This window comes from Rhyacophila brunnea, unplaced genomic scaffold (genome assembly GCF_057557595.1).
Source record: "Rhyacophila brunnea isolate RB1 unplaced genomic scaffold, BYU_Rbru_1.0 scaffold_18, whole genome shotgun sequence".
Lineage (NCBI taxonomy): Eukaryota > Metazoa > Arthropoda > Insecta > Trichoptera > Rhyacophilidae > Rhyacophila > Rhyacophila brunnea.
The window spans coordinates 30,808,874-30,830,516 of NW_028232837.1; the positions used below are offsets into that span (position 1 = coordinate 30,808,874).

The window sequence follows — 21,643 nt, forward strand, 5'->3', positions numbered from 1 at the left end:
GGAAAATAGATTTTATTTTACACGAAATTTTACTCAGATTAATTATTTTCTGAATATTATAATATATGTTATATTACACGACCGTGTTAGTGAAATTAAAAACTGCCGTCAGATTTTTTTTGATTCAATATATTTTTTAAATAATTACAAGATAAAAAGAACTTTTTATATGCCTACCACGTTTTTAAATTTTTTGTTGAATCATATAAACTTGACAATTATATGTAAGTAATAATAAATAGTTTTTTTTGTACTTGATAGAAATACTGAATAAATATTATAGAATACAGAAATGTCATTTTGACTTTTCATATTGATTTCCATAGCAACGCACGTATATATTAATAATTTAGTTGCTAGGACCCACTTAGCAACCAATAATAGTGAGTAGTAAATATTACTTTAAACGATTTTTTCCGAAACATACAAAACAGAAATTGAAAATGAATTCAATTCTGCTTAAAGACGGCCAAAAGTATTAAAAGAATGCATTGTCGTCGTGTACTGATATATTCTAAAAGTTTCAAATGTCTAGCTAAAAATCTTGGACAAACAAGAAAAAATCTGTACCGGAAAAAAGTGGTAAAAAGGAACAGTGTCTGGTGTGCAGTTTCAATTATTATTATCAACAAAAATTAACTTTTAAAATTAATTCTTTATCAGAAAAGTATGACTGTATTTATTTGCCTACAATATTATAATAAATATTTTTATATTAGTGTACCTATGTTTATTTCCGTCAGTAGCATTGCACTTCAAAGGGTTCGGAAATCGATTCTATAGTGCACTTTTTATGATAGATACTAATTTTTTAAATGTGCGATTTTATTAGATCTAGTTTCATCCTATATCTTATAATATATTTTGATTAAAAAAAACAGTGTTAAGTATTATTTTAAATATATGTATTATAGTTGAAGTGCGATAAATATTATGATTTGTTTTTATTAGAAAAATGGTCAATAATTACACTATTACATAAAATTTACTTTGAAAAAGAAAAACGTAATGAATTAGGGTAATACGGGAAAAGTATTTGAAAAAATGTTTAATGAAAGGTGGTCCATTTTCTTGTCCCACATTACGTAATAATTTGTAGCCTTGAAATTGTATTTATGTGAATCTTGGCAACGATTTATCTCGACCAGAAAGATGATTGTCGTTGGAAAGAAAAAATGTTTTCAAGCATGGCATTGGCGCCAAGAAGTATGGTTGAGAAATTTTGCATTTTGATTTATTACAATGTTTCATTGCTATTACAAAAAAAAAACATTCACATAAAATAACTGTAATTCCCCGGATGCTAGGAACTATGGCTATGCATATATTAACATGACAACACTGTAACTGTCATTACAACTTTACCGCGCATTGTACGTATTGTTTAAAAATGTTGATTCGATTGTCTCAATCACCGCCATCTTTAGATTAATAAAGCCTGATCATAACTTTTTGCACAAGCAACGAGTGGTCCACTTCCATACTATTTATTAATAAAAAAAACTTGTAAGCAGAGTTTGATATTCTATAATGACTAATGGTTTTATAAATGCTTTTAAAAATTAATAAATATAAAAAATCTTAACACCACTTCACATGGACGTACTGAAATATGACTATATTCTTAAACATTAGAGCGAGAGGTTTAAAAGAATACTATTTTATGTAATAAAAATACTTTATGCAGTCATCAAACGTTTAAAATAAATATAAAGGATAATAAGGCTTCAAAATTATATAAATAGATTATCTACAACGTTTAAGGAATGTCCAGGATCATGCTTTGAAAATAGCATAAAAGCTCCATTTTGACGTAGTACGTTGAGCATGTGCACCGTTAAAGGCGTTACTTTTCTTAGGGACGTCACTGGGTAGCTAGTTCATAATTTTTACACGCAGAGTGAAGGCAACACCAACTTTATTTTTAAAAAGGTTTATGGAAGATGATCAAAGAAAAACGGGAATAGTATACTCATAATATAAACGGTAGGTAGGTGATGAAATCTTCGCGTTCTCCATATTATGGCCACAGCATAGCAATAGGTTAGTACAGTTGTCGGCAAACCGCGGCTCGCTAGCCACATGCGGCTCTTTGGCCAATTGAGTGCGGCTCTTCCACAAATGCCCTCTGCCCTATTTAGCATGGCTACAAAAAAGAAGTAAAGAAAAACGGAAGACGAAAACCGTGAATTTAAAGTTGAATGGACCGAGACTTTCGCGTTTATTCAAAACTTAAATGGCCTGCCGACCTGTATTATTTGTCAGGAAAAATTGGCGCATAACAAGAGGTCAAATTTGGAAAGACACTTTACAACTAAACACGCCCTGTCACGTCATTTAGCACTAAATATCATGTCGGTGATGCAAGGAAGAAAGCAGTTGAGAAACTTTATAAGAGTCAAGTCTGTATTTAACTACTGAAGACAATCTTCCAACAATGTTATTATTGCAAGTTTTGTGGTTAGTAAAGTGATTTCTAAGAGAGTAAATCAAGAGTAAATTGAGAAGTCGTCTTATTAATGAGAACCTGGAATTGTGCTTAAAATTAAAAACAACAACATGCAAACCTGACTTCCCAAACTATCCAAGGAGATACAAGACCACTATTCACATTGAGTGTTTGTCAGTCATTGTCATGATTTAATTCTATGGATACCATAATTACAATTTAATATTTATCAATAAATCAGATCATTATTACGTATGATATCAAGTTAATAAACATTGTACCTACATACTATATAATTTAAGATTAAGAAATTTGGCTCTCAAAATAAATCTCAATCGCTGTACTGTTGATACGTGGCTCTGTTGACAAATGAGTTTGCCGACCACTGGGTTAGTACATGGTGACATTTTTCTAATATACAAACCTCCTCGACTCCGTTTTGAGCGATATGCCTTTCGCCTGCGGCGCCCAGCCTTGCACTCGCACATCTCAGGACCTCGTCTGCAGCGTTTCTTTGAAGTACCCTCAAAGATCTTCATCATTACATACAGGAACAGCGCGATCATATCTTGCAGTGACGTCACTCATTGAGAAAATATACATGGATACCACTCACAGAAAAAAAAAATGTTCAAGCACAGTCACGTACAATAAAGTTGTCGACTTTTAGTACAACTCGCCGACAAAAATGTTGTCAATTTCGACAAAATTTCAAACTAAACGTTATAAGTTATAAGTTTTGGGCACTCATAGAAAAAAAAATATGTTGTATATCCACTACTAACCGTAAATCGGTAGGTACTAATTCACTATCACACTGTTTGTTTACTGTATTGTATTGATATTTTCATTATCACAAAATTTATCAACAGGATCAACTATTAATTGTATTATTTTGTTAATTTGGGATTAGTATCACCAATGATTATCTAAAATTCTCCTGATTAGATATGAAAAATTGTTGAGTGCACTGCACACGCGGCGAAATATTGTTCTATGTTACGTAGGCAAAACTAAAAATTGAACTTAACAGAAATAATCAAAACATTGTAAAAGATTCAATAACAACTCCGGTATTAATGACAGTCAATGGTTAAATATTTTGTATTGGTAATAGCAAAAGTTTGACCGGCTATTAAAGTGACCGATCTCCTACGAATAGACGCGCTATACAAAAGTCATAGTACACGCGGACATAATTAATAATATCGTAGACAGCGGCGATTTTCTTTGACGCAGGTTACGCAATCGATTCGTCAGACAATTTGGAAGGGGGGCTCGAAACAGTTCAGACCATTCATAAAATTATTTAATCATACTATATACCAAAAACTTAAAAGTTAGGTACCTATATAACAAATTGTATTTATATGACATATTGCCACCAAAGACTGTCTCCAACCTGAACACCAAATTTATTTTTAAGGATTCAACAATGTTATTAACTAAATAAATTGTTAAAATTTTCAAGCGCCGATGTTTGTAGAGTTTTTTTAATATGTACTACTTTATATATTTTTTAAAGTCTCATGCCTGTGGTAAAAAGACAACCATATCCATTCCAAGAAAAACCGATACTAATAATTTATTATTGTTCTGATGAATGTATGTATTAATTAATAATATATAGACCATTTAGCAAAATAAATAATGACGTAGCTAACTGGAGGATATTTGTATACTTATAACATTATTGCTACTCTACATGATTTCTTATAAATACCTAATTATTAATGTTGTCGGTAATGAATTAAGCTTGCAGATTTCATTAGTTCAGTGGTTATTTTTCAAAACTGGACATGTCCACTATTCACTCCTCAAGAGATAAATGAACTTTTCAAATAAAAACACAGAGCGAAAACACGCACGCGACAAAAACCAAACTGTCAGATTGTATGACAACATACGTGGTCACGTGACTCAATACAGTCCCGCCATTAGCTGAAAGTGACAATATGTCTCATTTCGAATGTCAACAACGTTGGACGTGTACCTATTTGAATGTCAACCTACTTTTTGAAACCTCTTTTCAATATGAAGTTGGTGTTTTGTGGCTATTTTTGAAAGTCAACAAAGTGTGTATGAGTGAATGATGTTCCGATAATAACTCATTGTCGTCATATATGGGACATGTTCAGTTTTGAAAGTTAACCACTGCCAAAACAAAACAAAAACTTAACAAAAGCCTATCAATACCCACCAATTTAGATATTATTTAGTAACCAATAAAATGACTTATATAAAATGAATTAATCAGATAAAGCTTCTAAACCCTTTTATTTTGATTATTGCACATTCACTTCACGATATTACCTATCTACCTACATTTTATTCAATCACAAATATTTTCGGAAGATAATCTACCTACGAATTTTTAATAAACACAACCCAATTATTTTGATTTTTAAAAATCTGTTCGTCTTGTATCAACTATGTGCTACACGTCTGTAATTCCGTCCCTACGAAATTCTACTAAATAAATAATTAAATTGTTATATTATAAATTATAAATAACAGTAAGTATCTAGTTAGCACTTCTATAAGTACAATAATAATTGTATTATTAACCGGAATAATTACTATTCACATTATCACAACCACAACGTTTCATAGATAAAGATATTAATAACAACGTCCATTCCATATATACGTAAAATATTAACAGTCTAAAAATATGGTGACGTCACCAATGACCAATAATTAATTAATATATATTACAATAAGATATACCTACATATTCATAAAATCGACATCAGCAATCTAGCCTCTACTAGTCATAGATGGTTACAAAACTATTTACATGCAGGTATTGATGGACTTTTTACCACGTTTTTTTTTTTAAATTTTACAACGTTTTTCTTAGCTCGTATTATTGTTTGTCCGGTGGTTGTTTATCCAGTACAAATCTTGCAATCGATTTTTAACTAACTTCCCGACTAGCTAGACATTTGAAACATTTAGAATATATCAGAACACGATGTCAATGAATTCTTTTAATACTTTTAGCCATCTTTAATCATCATCAGAAATCCGTAATCCAATCCACTAGTATTGGTTGCTAAGGGGGTGGTCCTAGCATCTAAATTATTAATATAGACGTGCGTTATTATGGAAATCAAAATGACATTTCAGTATTCTATATTTGTTTGTTTGTTGCAAAATAGAAAAAAAATGATTTGTTGACAATTGCCTTATTTGTCCTAAATTATTAATACATGGAATTGTCAAGTTTATATGATTCAACAGAAAATTTAAAAACGTGGTATATAAAAAGTTCTTTTTATCTTGTAATTATTTAAAACTTAGTCTCGTAAGCGTGATTAAAAAAATAATACATCGTTAGATTTTTTTAGTGAGAATAATATTCATATTATTATAGACAAGCTGAAGTGGGTAGTTGGCTTCGTGTCCTGAAATTTGTACCTATGCAGTTAGCCGTAACTAAGATGTTGTATCGGAAATATATGGACGTATAATGTTGACATAATAATAAAACACGTTGGTACTTACTTATAAACCACCGGAATACAAGGGAATGACAGAAGAAAATAGGTAAATACATAAATTATAAATATTAAGGGACATTTTCAACCTCTCCTCTGAGGCGGACGAAACTGGTCCTAATTTAATGATTAAAAGTGGAATAAGTACTACACAAAAAATGCGTTTTATTAAATTAAACAACAATACAATGCAGTTCCACCATGAATTGACAGTTAACAAAATAAAAGAAAAAAAAATACAATCATTTATATAAAATTTTGGTAGGTGTTCGTATGTATCAAGTCGTACATATTTAATATTAAATTATGCATGTAATACATTCGAATACTACTATCTGCAATGATCTACGATCAACGAATATTTTTTTTTAATTCTCAGTGCTATACGGCCATCCGTTATGATAGATAGGTCATGGTGAACTGTGTTACGGCTTAACTTGATTATGATTTATGGAATTTAATATTTTTCTTGATTGATATATTTTTTTTTGAAGAATCAGGGCATTTCATGTTTAGTGAATTTGAAGTGAATAAAATTCGACTCCATTGGTACTAACAATGTAGTCGACAAACTGTCCAAGTTATCAGTAGTTTCGGTTGTTACACCATTATTAAGAGCGTACATAAGTGAAACGGCAAATAATTTTCAACAGTATGTGGAACGAAATTTCGCAGTCGTCGCCAATCGGAGACTGACAGTAGAGGTGTGAGCACGTCAATTTGTTTTGTGATGGCGTCGGAGGAATATATTCTTAAATCGTGTAAAGATGACTAAAAAACGTTTCGCATGTACTTGAAAAAGAAAAAATGTCAATGAATATACTATTATTATTACGAATACAATAATAAACATAACATTAAAAGGACGCATAAATTATACTTCGTTCGGCTCGCGTCATTTACACAATCCGCGCATCGCCTAGTCACGATTTTTTAGACCATGCCTCAGCTGAAGTATAGCCTTAACGAATTAACCAGTCTGTAGAATTTAATAAGACTTATTCAACTCGTCCAAAATGATGGAGAGATCTTTTATTTATGTTGTACAAAATAGAATAGCAATAAAGGCACAAACAATGGGGATTATAAGGCATATTTTTATTTCACGCGCCTGGGTAATTTCAGTAAGTATCAATATTTACCATTTGCGTTCTTCTAAAAATTAAGTGCTGAAATTTTTCAGATTCGAAAGCTTTAATGTAGCTTTTTCCTATTTTTGTATCAGGTAAATCTTATAATACGTTATCCAAAATGTAAGCAAAAATATGAAATAAATGTAATCCACGCTTAGTTGTTCGCTTTAAAATATTCTTTGCCCAGCTTTGGTAAGCATAATCGGATTGTCTTGCTAAGAAGATAATCTGCTTGCTCTCATGAAACGTCCTCGCCCCACTCAGAGCTTCGTAGCTTTTGGTGACTAGAAAAACTGAGGTGACTAGTATGACGTAAATAGGTTACAATCAACGCTCCCTCTAATTTTTCTATTGTGTTCATAGCAGTAATATTTACAAGATAAAAAGAACTTTTTATATACAACATTTTTAAATTTTCTGTTGAATTATTATGCTCAATATGATCAAACTTGTACATGATATGAAGTAAATAAAAAACAAACAAACAAACAATAATATAGAATACTGAAATATCATTTTCACATTTCATTTTGATTTCTATTATATTATATATTAATAATTTAGTTGCTAGGACCACCCCCTTAGCAACCAATAATAGTCTTTTACTTTTTACGGATTTTTCTAAAATAACTTTCTATACGAAACAGAATTAACTGAAAATGAATTCAATTCTGCTTAAAGATGGCTAAAAGTATTAAAAGAATGCATTGAATTGGCATCGTGTTCTGATATATTCTAAAAGTTTCAATTGTCTATCTAGTCGGGAAGTAAGTTAAAAATCGATTGCAAGATTTGTACTTAACAAACAACCACCGGACAAACAAGAATACGAGCTAATAAAAACGTTGTAAAATAGATAAAACTACTCATACATTTTATCGGACATCTTATCATAGAAGAGTAATTAATAATCATGTCTATGAATTCAAAGAATAAACAACACAAATTAAATCTACTTATCTATAATACGCATTTAACGATATACTAATAAAGCGAATGAAACTGGTCCTGATTATTATTACATAAATTAAGTAGACAAGTATGTAGGTAACTACAAATTATTACATTTAATTTTAATTAAAATCTATAATATTAGTATTCCATCACACTTTTTTATATTTAGGGGTCGGCGTTCATTCGTTCATTTCTTTACACTCTTTACAGGTTTATTATAAAGGTAAAGCTTTAAAACTGCTTTATTAAATATAGATTTTGTTTATATAAAAGCTATGTGAAATATTTATATTTATCTTACAAAGTCAGAATATTCAGTGTGTCATATACGTATCTATTTTCCGATATAACTTTTTGCTTTTAGTATTTATAAATCACCCTCGGTTAACTTATTAATATGATTTTAATAAATATCACAAACCAAATCATTAATCACTTTAATTATTAAACTTCATATCATTGTTCACTTCATTTAATATATTATTATCAAACGTCATCGTTTTGTTTTGGTTTTCCACAAGTCATCTAAAACCACGGCACAACGCTCCACATCACATGACGATTTTTTCCGCGGTCCATCAACAAACGGCGGCCATCTTGGAAAAGCACCGCGGACGCCATTTTGTCGTCGGTTCGAAATTTGAATTAACGCGGGAAACGCGCGCTGATCGCGACCGAGCGGGAACGTGCGGAGAGGACTTGTGGGCTCTGGAAAGCATGGCCCGCGAAACAAACAAACACGTCCCGGTCACGTGGCCCCTCTTCGCCGGGTTATATTTAAATTGAATCAGTTCGGTCCGGAGGATGTGTGGATCCGCTTCAAGACGAGCGGTAGACGTTGCTAGTGTTCCAAATATAAATTAACCGAAATTCAAATTTCGAACAAATTCAATTTTTATTTTACCTAGCCCGAATACGTACCTATATGTTTGATTGAAGCTGTGAAATATGAATTATAAACTATCTTGCATTTTGCATTTTGCCTACTAATGCAGACTTGTACTTACATAATTTATTTATTTAGAAAAAAGAGTATTACAGCATTACAGCGATTGGCCAATGCGCCATAATACAAAATAAATACAAAATTATAAAAATATCTTAATTACAAATAACAACTAATAATAACAAGGAAGTAGAAAAAAGACAGCATGTGTATATGCAAATATTAAAGAAACATGATAATATATATAATTATAAATTTAACATATTTAACACGTCCACAAACATTATATTGTTAACTTTTATGGTGTTATCAAATAAGTTAATTGCACGATACACAGCATCGTGAAACATAACATCTGTCCTGCGACGAGGTATCTTGAAGACCGTAGAGTTACGAGTGATATTGGTGGGAACATGAAAATTAATATTTGCCAGTATATACGGATTGTAAATGAACCCACGAAGAAGTAAAAAGAAATGCTTTAAAAGAACAATCACTCTTCGGGTGGACAGGGATTGCATTGATAGCATACCCAGAAGAAAACGAGTCGGGAAATTCATTTTATTATCATTATCATAAGGAAAGAAGGAAAGAACCCGATATTCTTAAGTAGAGAAATCTAAGAAATCTATTGTGGACTCGATCCAACTTAATTGTGTAAATTGACCCTATTAGGACTCCAAATAATGCTGGAATATTCAAGAATACTCAACACTAATGAATGTAGCACTCGGACGTTTTAGAATGATTTTGAACCCCTCATAACAAAACCAAGCATTTTGCTAGATCTAGTACTTATGTTAAGAATATGCTGATTGAAAGTGAACTTTGCATCATACAATAATAATATAAAATATAAATAACTGCCCTTACTAAGTAATGCAGATATACTTTTGATTTTAATTTTAAAATAGTGAGGGCGGGTTAGCAATATATAAATTGTCCTGGAGTTCAGATTGATATAATAATATTCTTACAGTCGACAAGATTTACATATCTACTTACAATTATATTAAATTTTTTTGTACTTATGTCAAATACAAAGAATCAGTCAGAAAAGGAAAGTTAGTCAGAAGATAGCCATATGGACAGTGAATTGATATGCGAGGTGCAAATGATCGAAATGAGGTAAATGCATTCAAAAAGAAAACAGCCATAAATCATGACTTAGGATAGGATGTGCATATGCAAGATGTGGATTTTTCCACGTTTACAATGTTGAAATTTTGTAGAGAAGAAGAAGAATGAGATCCATAATTTTGTACAGTTGTTATTGTATCCAAAATGTTTTAAGTTCGGACTGTCGACCCACGACACCAACACTGCATTCAATAGTCCTAAAACCGTAATGTAATGAAGAAACATTAGGGGTAGGTAGGTATAAGCTTTAACAATCCATATACACTGTAAGAAAGCTATAAGAAGTGCGCAAGTTTTAATCAAATTATAGACCTTTTAATAAAACTAAAAAAAAAACATTTTAATTTAAGTATAGGTACATTATTGTCATACTGCCGTTATTTACCGTTTCTATTTACATTCATTAGGTGGGTACTGTAATGATTTGACTAAAATGAAATATTCACCATGTATATGTGTATTTTGTTTTTTTGTTGTCCTTTTACCTGCACGATAAATATTCTGTCAGACAGACGGGAAAAGTTTTGAAAGCTCCAAAAATTTTCCACCTGTGTCTCATAAATATTTAATTTTGACAACATTTTACTCGCTGGCCTTTTCAGCTTGTTTGGTTCCCCAGCTCCAAAATACTCCGGATTTGAATTCAAATATTCATATCGCCATGTTTTTAGCATACAATATTCAAGTGAGTAATGTATACAGACAAAATTCTACAAACATATTAATTGACACGAAAACAATTAGCAACAAATTTAAAGGTTTTAATATAATCAACTAATTACAAAATATTTTTTGATGACAATTATATATTTGTGATTATTACATTACAACATACTTGCCATTGTCGTTTGGATACCAGGACAATTGGACGATAGTCATCTTGGCGCCGTTATATACGACTTATTACTTTATATTATATAATAATACATCCCAAATTGTGCAATATTTAACTATTTATACACGCCTTTTCACTCATGTGTAGATGGCCGTCGTACACGTAAGTAAGCATAAATAAATAAGTTACGGCTTATAATGGCGTAGGTCCCAGGTTAGAATCCTGGGTTAGGCAAATATACATATTGTTTTTCAATTTCTGTTTGGAGTCAGAGTATGGACCTAATAGTTTGAGCAAGTGGCTAACATCCATTTATCGTAAAAACAAAAATCTGTTAGTACAAACTTCCACTTTGTGGAGGTCCATATGATCCTATTAGGATCGGACATAGTCAAAAGAAAAAAAAGAAAGATATTGTCTGAAAATAAATTTAGAAATATTTGGAGCCTGCAAGTAATTGTAGCTTTATATAGTTACACAAATCATTGTTATCTTCTTATGGTGTATTACTATATCTTTTTTTTAACTAAAATAAATGAGTATAAAAGACGAGACACAGTGTTTAATATATAAACGAATTTATGTTATGTAGTTTTGTGAATAAATCGTTTTTAGACACTTATTAAATGTTTAAGGATCCAAAAGAAATAGCAAATTCACTGATCAATAGCTTTAATTCATTTTTTGTTTCAAAATTGAGTAAACGTTATGCCGGGTCCACACTGACAACATGTCGCCGGCATCCTCGTTAAATTTTACGATAAGTATGATAATTATCGTAAAATTTAACGAGGTTGCCGGCGACATGTTGCCAATGTGGACCCGGCATTACCACCAAAAATATTAATATTAGGCACATTTTCACACTGACACTAACAATTTAATTATAAGAAAACGAAATTATTCTTGATTGATATTAAAATGCACCCACGGTGGCCGCGCGGCTTAAGCGTTGGACTATAACGCCGTGGGTCCCAGGATCGAATCCTGGGTCTGGCAAGTACACATATTGTTTTTCAATTTGTGTGTGAGTCGGGGTATGGACCTAATATGTTGCGCAGGTGGCTGACATCCATTTCTCGTAAAAAACAAAATCTGTTAATACAAACCTCTGCTCTGTAGAGGCCCATTTGATCCTATTAGGATCGGACATGGTTCAAAAAAATGTATTAAAATATATGACTTAATTATCTACCATAATATAATTTTGTGTTATATTTTAATTAATAAATATATCATATTTTGTTAATAGAGCATTTAAAATTTATAATTTTACAGCCATATAATCACCGAATATTGAGTTATAATTACTTATTTTAATAAGATTAAAATAATATATTCTGTAAGGATTAATTAACATATCATGAATTATTTCACCAATCTTCACAAAGAAAGAACATTGGAGACGCTGTCAAGATAAAAATTAAATTTATATGCCAATATCATTATGACAACTGTTGTAAAATTTCATGGCGTATAAATTAGGTATGTGATTTCGTGACTGGTACACAATAATAATATTATAGTATAAATATTCAACGTAGACAAAAGACCAAGAGGGCGTGTCTACGATGAAGTTAGAAAAAGCGTAGAGCCCTCGTAGACCCATCATAACAAAGAAACGGCGTGCAGATTATACTCATAACATATTTATTGATATTTATGAGTACGATGAAATATTTCAGTAATTATCTTCAAACAAAATTAATTTAATAATACAAACCTAATATAATGTTCATAAAATAAACTAAAAAAGGTACTTACCAATAATATTAATAATGAAAAATACACACTCATCTATCGATTGTTGTATACAAGCATTTGGTAGTGGTTCTGAATCGACTACATAATTAAATCATGTAGAGTTTTATTAATTAAATTATTTGTTTATTCAATACATATTGAATATATTATATACCTAATATATAGTCCAGTCATATTCGGTAGGCAAAAAGAACCCCTTACATGGAGATGATTTCCCTAAAGAGAAGGCTTTGCATAGTTCCCAGTAATAACTCCAAAAATCAACATTCGTACACTCTGTGCTACGGTCGCCATATTGGAAAATAGTGGTCGATTTTTAGTTATTCAGACATACTTACTTCAACTACGGCCGGAACTATTTTTGATAAACCTTCAATAATATCGAAAAATAATATAGTACCTATATGCCATATATATCGAGCTAGCTGTAAAAAGGAGAATGTAAATTTTGAATTTATTGAAGTGATTGCTTCAAATCAAAGAGATTGGACTCCTCCCAGTCTTCAATCTATTTGGTTTAAATGCACTTTGCATCTTAGGAACTATTAAAATGGAGGATAGCTGCAGTTAGTAGCACTTACTGGAAACTAGTATTGTACATTTGTAAAGCTTCCCCTCTAGGAGAATTGCTTCGGGTAAAATATTTATTGTAAAAATCAACATTTCATGTGACATTTATTTTAATGAAAACATACGAACTCCAAAAAATAAGAAATACAATTAAAAATTCTACCCACATAAAAAACAGATTAAAGCTGTACGTACTGAACACACATGGGCTAAGAAGAATGCGTTTCAAGAAAACAAAATTCATTCATTAAAGATATACCTAATTCAAATTAATACTATATATTGGTTATCGCTAGATTCTGAGAGTATTCAAAATATATTATGAAATCTCTTATAAAAACGTGTTTTGTGTCCACATTTTCAACTATAAAACTCTTGTAGAATCTTTCATAAGCGTACGAAAGTTTAAAAAGCTCGGGAGAAAAATAAAACTAGGAAAGGAAAAGTTTCTCCGCCGCAGAATAACACTGAAAATATTTTCAACGGTTTATTATTTAATTTTTTCACGTTTGCATGCCTGCATGTCCACCAGTGTCTGAATATAAGTTTTTCGTTTTCTAGTTGGTAAGCGTTTTTCCAATGGTCTGTTGCTGTTGCTACCAAATAAACGTGCTTGAAATAATTGCATATATTGAAAATTCTCTTGCTAAGTGCTTTTAATAAATAAATCGCACCAATAACAGCTATTTATTTTTTCGTTGTTAAGCTGAACTTGAAATGTCCATTTACCATAGCCAACATTGTTGATATCTACTGTATATAGATGTTATATTATCTGTCTGGCCATTCGGTGAACATTCTCTATGTACCAAACAACGTAATCAATATTATATGTGCTTACATGCAAATTGAATATGTAGCGCCTCATTTCAGAAAATACATTGTTGGGGGTTGAAATATTCAAATATTTGTGATTTATCTTGCATACCTAATAATAATAATCTTAGTGTCATTGACTTTACAAAAGGGCGGTGAATGTACTTGATTCATAATAATATATGTTCATGGTGATACAAATTGCAAGATTTAAAATCAATTTTGAAAGTTCTGTACGAGCGTGAAACATGGAGTCTAATATTTAGAAAACAAAACGAGGCACATACTTACTATCACTGAGGTTCGAGTGATTTAAGTCTAATATAGTAAATATCTCGAGGGCACGAATATATTGATGAATCTAGAGCTCTCTATAAGGTTTACCAAGAAATCCCAATAGGTACTCGAACTGTAAGCCACCCCCGGATGGACGGACAATATCAACGGTGATGCATAGACGCCGACTATCACCGATTGGAGAGATAGAGCTTGTCATAGAGATGTCTGGAGGACGATTGATACTTGATTAGTCTATAGCGCCAGCGTAGGTAAATTAGTAAATATGTGATAATATGACTATCATCGTAATGCTTTTTACCTCCATCAACCACGTCTCCGCACCCTTTTATTGACATTGAAAGCAGCAGTGGTTGAATTTCGCCAAGTATTTCCTAAGAAGATGGAATCGAGTGTACCATATCTATCTAATCACCACATTCATCATCACCGCCATTGCTCAACAACTCCATCCTGGGGTAGGCTCTTCCAAATTTTTGTATTATTCTTTACTTTCCACCCAGACGTTCCAATTACTGACGATACAAACTCAATTCCACCCATCCTCCGAAGGCGCAATATGATAGGATAGCAAACCTCCTAAATACGTTAGCACTAGCATCACAAAACGTTTACATATGCGAATCATAATATAACTACAAGATATTGTATAAAATAATATTTCAATTTCATAAAATATTTATTAGAATATGGAATTAGGACAATTGTGTTATAAAGCAACGCTTAAACGGTTGAGGACCATTTGGGTGACGAGCTATAGATTCTAATCCAATATTCACACCTTTAGGAAAACAACGAATATATTCCAGAAACTATACATACTACAGGCATATAAATATTAAAATACTTAGATATGTTATTAACTATAATATTATGTGTAGGTACCTACACGGGTAATTCTGAGAAAAATTATACGCCTATTTTTTTTTCCAAACCTCCACCCTATGTAGACCCATAATATTATGATGATCTTCTTATTTAGGATTGGACATGGTCAAAAAAAACCGTATACGTAGTAATGAGTAAAAATAGTAAGTATAATTCATTACGTGATAGGTAGACATCCCTTAGGTCGGACCTGTTCGAGATGTAAAGAAATTAAATTTAAAAAAAAAGTACAACAGCGGTGAGGTATTCTTTAGTAGGTATATAATTTGAGACATGCCGAGGTTTTTTCTAGGTCAGATTTTCAATATATTATGTATTCAATTTTAGCAGTTTTAATGGTTATCAAAACAAATTAATACGTTTTCATTATTTGGTGTAAAAAAAACTCAGGACAGATAATCAACCAATGTCAAATTATAATTAGGCGGTGTTCGCGTGAACTAGGCAGGGAGCCAAAATGTTGTCCATCGCTGGAACGTATGCGGATGAGCCAGCAATGTTGACAGACCAAAATAATTCCATGCAGCATGTGTTTCTTGTGACCATTCATTACAATCCGATAGGACACCATGTGCATTTTAAACCGGCTCACTTCCACACTTGCATTTTTATACTGAAATGAAAACGAATAAATCACAAGATTTGAGAATGTAACATTCTTTATTGAACATACGTATGAAAACACATTAGAGAACTACTAGAGAAAATCTTTTTGAAAAAATACGACGATCAGTAGGACTCGAACCCGCGTTAACTGGATTTGCGCCAATGTGCTCTACCAACTAACCACTAAGCTATAATATGCGTCTAATTACGAAGAAATTAAGTAGTAGATTAGAGCAGTTCACGAAACCCACTTTCAAACAAGGGTGTTTTAGGCACATTGAGGTCAAGCGGTATCCCCATTGGCAAAAAGTTGCTGGCGACTTCATTAAATTTCAATTAAAATAATTTATGGTCATATAAATTATGATAATTATTATCGTGAAATTTAATGAGGTTGCCAGCAACTTGTTGCCAATGTGAACACGGCATAAGCCGCTGACAGGTTTGGAGCCCGATAGATAGCGGTAAACCGCTATTAGGTATTACAATATAAACATTCAATAAGTTACAACGTTTTCTATTCTTATATTAATGTTTTAACTCAGATGTAACACATTCTAAGGAAGCCACCGTATCATCTGCTACACGGAAAACCGTCACTAGTCTCGAAAGTGGTAATATTGGTATTCGTTCCTTCATTTGCCGCCGCTTATAATGTGACGTCCCTAAGCAACGCATGACCTGCTAACCGCCGTGGGAAGTCACTAACCATGTCTAGTAAGATTTGATCACTGTGACTTTTCGCGTAAGTTGAAATTAAAGAAGTAAGTTAGTATCTTCACGAATGAGTCATCTATATTGATGTGGACTATTGTAACGGAACTTACGTCCAAAAACGAAAAATTAATTAGATACCCACCATTATCTGACATAATCACAGTAACGCATGGTCGTACTATTCTATATTATCTGTTCCCCAGTTACGTTTATGTTGGAGTAGTATAGACAGAAGCGTCGCATGATGAGATTTTATTAATAACTAGTAGAGTATCCAAGCCGGTTTAAACCGAGATCGGTTAACCGGGTAACCATGCGATTTAAAACTAACCGAAAACTGGGTATTTTTACACGGTAAACTGACCGAATTCTTATTAAGTATATTTGTACGAATAAAAAAACAGAATTATGTAAAAAGCCACATAAATTACTTACTGCGCAGGGTGGCATGACAACAAATAAAATATTACATATACTAAATTTGTTTACTACCCTCTAATAAACTTATAATCCATAGTATTATTGCTGGACCCTAATAAAACTTTTTTGAAATGGAAATAAAATTTTCTCAAATCCCAACGACACAGGTTCACATCCCATGTTCAGTTGATTACCTACTCAAAAGATAAGTCTACTTACTTAACGTAAGACAGTGGTTTCCAAACATTATGTTACTACGCCTCCCTTAAATCTAATCTTGGCGCCTCCCCCCCTTTATTTCATTAAATAATACAGACACCTTTTTAAATAGTCAACAATGTACTAATACAAATGTATATTTTTTTTAAATGAACAAGGCTTTACTACTTATATTATATTAATTTTTAAAGTTATTTGTTTTTCATGCGATGAATGTGCTTGTTTATTAGCACAATCAATTTCAAATTCATCATCGTTCATTGACAAATGGATTTTATCATTGGCCCCACATCCTGAAGCGGGCCCACCTACCTATCGCTGAGGGTAAGGGCAGTGTGGTGCTCTAATGTAGTGTTTCCTAAATTATACACGGGAGTTATCATTTAAGTAAATCAATCATCATATAGGTAACACATCAAATTGCAACGCACAACCACATATTTCAAATATTTAATGGGCCTGATATAAATCAGCGCCGCAGGCGACTTTTTTACTATTAATAAAATAATGTGAAAAGTGCATTAGCAAACTAAACAAGAACTCAGTAAATAGATTTTTGTTTGCTTCAATATATATGACGCAGAAATCATGTAAAAGTGGAAACTGGAATTTTGATTTCAAAAGCTCCATTTTTTCATAAATGCCTTCACTTTGTCTTTTTAAATCAATGAATGCATTAGTTGTCCTTGCATTGATTTTTCACTCATTTTTTTTTAATTTCAACCAAATAGAAGTTGAACAAAATTATCGTTCCTAAAAAAATTTGCCTCAAATTTCAACATTATGATTTGACCCTTTAATTTCATTTTTCGCGAGATAGCCAGCGCGCTTCACAATAGTAGGTATAGAAGTGAGGTTTTATAAAATTAGTCTCAATATTTTCAGACAGGTTTGCAAACAACCTTTTATAGGACTGATTTTTACGTAGTTTATAACTAGCGGCCGTTTTATAAACTATGCATTTGCAAAGTGCAAACCTGTGGCTACATTAATTGTGTTAAACTGTTCGCGCCTCCGCTTGCAACACTCCGCGCCTCCTAGTTTGGAAATCGCTGCTACATTCAGATTGATAGCCAGGTAAGTATTATGTTAGCTGATATACTATGGATCAAATATAATTATGCAAATTTCCACCACATTTTTAATATTATCCGACGCATTTAAATCGGTTAAACGGTCAGTTATTCTTAAAAAACGGTAACCTGGTAGTATTTTTCCCCGTTCAATTGGATGTCCTAATAACTACGAAGTTAACCATAGTATATTGTACCTACCAAATATTCTACAGCAGAGCTTGTCACTTGCACTGTGTTTTCATCCAAGTTTTTAGTTACATATTATTACATTATTTGACAGTGCTCATGTTATACTATACCTAGTATAAATCGTGAATGTGTGGTTTTTCTCAGAATTCGTTAGAGGGTAGGTATAGTAATTTCTCTATACCTACTTACTTACTCTATTATAAGATAAATAAGAAATTCGACACTAAACACGTATGTTATCTACTGTGAAATCCGGATCAAATGTAATGTTGTTGTTGTCAGAGGGTGGATGCTGGAAGATTTTTACTTTAGAAATAAACAGTCTATTAAGTGTTATTATTATAATGTGTCGGTGCCTAATGCCGGTATATTTGTAACCAGACAAAACAGGACATGAATAAACAGAACCAGAAGAAACAGAACAGTGACAAAACAGAACAGCCAGGGTAAAAATAAAACGTTTATTGTTATCGTATCTGATTATTAATTAAATAGAAGAAGAAGAACTTAGGTTTATAAACGAAATGTATATAAATAGTTAATATATATATTTTGGTCATTCGGCGTAAAAACCTCGATTTATCTGCTTGATTTTGGTAATCATGCACAACTCCACAGAATTATTAAACTCATTCTTTCATTGAAACCAGTCATCCAAGCATTTTGAACATCTTAGATTGATTAGGACGAGATATACCTAATTTATACCCAGATATTACATTATGTACATATTATACCCAGTACCAACACTGAGTTGAATCCCGTTTAACTGAGGCTTTCCAGCGATTAGGAATGCAGAAATTATATCATTTAATTATTAATAATTACAAGATAAAAAGAACTTTTTATATACAACGTTTTAAAATTTTCTGTTGAATCATATAAACTTGACTTGACTAGCTTAAACGATCAAAAAAAATTGTACTTGAAAGAAATACTGAATAATGAAATGTCATTCCATATTAATTTCCATAGTAACGAACGTATATATTATTAATAATTTAGTTGCTAGGACCCCCTAGCAAACAATAGTGGTATCGAAATAACTTTTCATACAAAACAGAATTAACTAAAAATGAATTCAATTCTACTTAAAGATGGCTAAAAGTATTAAAAAATGCATTGGCATCGTGTTCTGATATATTCTAAAAGTTTCAAATGTCTAGCTAGTCGGGAAGTTAGTTAAAAATCGATTGCAAGATTTTTACCGGACAAATAAAAATACGACCTAAGAAAAACGTTGTAAAAACCTGTGTTATTAAAAATATATACTTACAATATATACAACATAATATAGAGATACGACGATTTCAATTTTAAATGTTATTTTTTGAGCATTTCCTGAAGGGTCATAGTTCTATTTATCGCTGTTCTGTTTTGTCACTGTTCCGTTTCTTCATGTTCTGTTATATCATGTTCAGTTTTCATGGAAACTATAGATTATATTGTGTATTGATTGAACTGGCTTCGACAAAATGAAGCCTTAAATCTCAAAATGTACATATACTTTGTTCAAAAACGAGTTGCAGGAATCTAAATTTGATCACTCATGTGGTAGATAGGTATCTGTCATTTCAACGGCCACCGATAAATTTATATTATAATATTTTACCTCAAGAGATTAATCGAAAAATATGCCTAATCACCGCCATCTTTAGATTAATGAATCCTGAGCATAACTTTTTGCACAAACTCAGAAACAAAATCAGATCCCAGATTGCTTGACATATTGATTCGCCCTTTCTCATTTCAAATTGAAATTGAATTGAAAAATTCTCAAATCAAATATATTAACAATCAGTGTTATTTATAAATAACATACATTCATGTTATTCATCAGCTGTCAAAGTCAGACTAGTCCTTCACACAAAAACCGGTGGTGATATCGATTTCCAAAAAAATACGAGTATGTAGCATCGATCTATGCACTAGTGCTATGCTGGTGTATTATTTATATTTATGTATATATTATTATATATGAATATCGACATACGCGTCAGTATGAGCACTCTATTGAACAATGACAGGCAATGACAGGTCATCCATAGACAACAACGGGATCGGCGGAAAAAGTAGGACCAGTCGTTGTGAATGCATCGGCTTTCTACTTGAGTCGGCAATGGCCTCATAGATACCATCATAGTATGAAACCACATTTATCAGCCGATATATTTGTTTGAATTACATACTTTTCGCATAGATGACATTGGTAGATAATCAAATCAATTTTAACCAAAATGAGGGTTAACACTTTTTTTTAACTTGGGCTCCTCAATTAAGAGCGTAGGTATATACGTTAAACGGCAAATAATTTTCAACAGTATGTGGGACGTAATTTCGGCCGCGTTGCCAGTCGGAGAGCGATAGTCGACCTGTGAGCACGTCAATTTGTTTTGTGATGGCGTCGGAGGAATATATTCTTAAATCGTATAAAGATGACTAAAAAACGTTCCGCATGTACTTGAAAAAGAAAACATGTCAATGAATATACTATTATTATTACGAATATAATAATAAACATAAAAAGGACGCATGTCGAATTTTTATGACAAATTATATTTCGTTCGGCTCGCGTCATTTGCACAATCCGCGCATCGCCTAGTCACGATCTTTTTAAACCATGCCTCAGCTGAGGTATTGCCTTAAGAGATTATATTTTATCATGATAAAGAAAATACTTTGTTTTTTCAGGCTCGCATATAAAGGGGGGATAGGGGTTCGATTTGGACCCCCCAGAAACAGAAAAAATACTAATTATTTAGGTAAATGGAATATTACTTCTTGTTATTCTCCGCCAGGACCTCATGATTGAGGATCGTAACCCGAATGATTTGGCTGTGGACGGGGTGGCCCCATTCCTTTCGTAATTCTATGACATGCGAGACCTGTGGCCACTGGAAGTCCCGTTGCACTCATACATTTGTGCAACTATCTGGGGCATCCAATGATTGCTTGAATATTCCAATGTGACATGGCAAAGACAAGACAGAGCATACGACACAAACGGACACTGTTAAACCTAATAATTGTGACCGTTAATCCACTCGTGGATGCGACAGCTCGCAATAAGTCATAGGCGAGGCCAGGTATTTATCGTTTGAATTTTACGCACAGTGTCTGA

The 21,643-nt window shown here is 32.2% G+C and overlaps 1 protein-coding gene across 3 annotated transcripts in view; it reads right to left on the reverse strand.

Moving 5' to 3' along the window:
* Positions 1 to 21,643, reverse strand: part of LOC147073419 (uncharacterized) — a 240,138-nt gene that overhangs the window by 214,635 nt on the left and 3,860 nt on the right. The window contains exon 1 of one of the 3 annotated variants that reach the window (XM_085945033.1): positions 2,874 to 3,318. The exons of the other annotated variants lie outside the window; for them this stretch is intronic. Within the exon in view, the coding sequence (XP_085801159.1) occupies positions 2,874 to 3,015 (142 nt within the window). The 5' untranslated portion in view covers positions 3,016 to 3,318. Of the gene's footprint in view, positions 1 to 2,873; positions 3,319 to 21,643 lie in introns of those variants that run through there. 3 annotated transcript variants of the gene reach the window in all.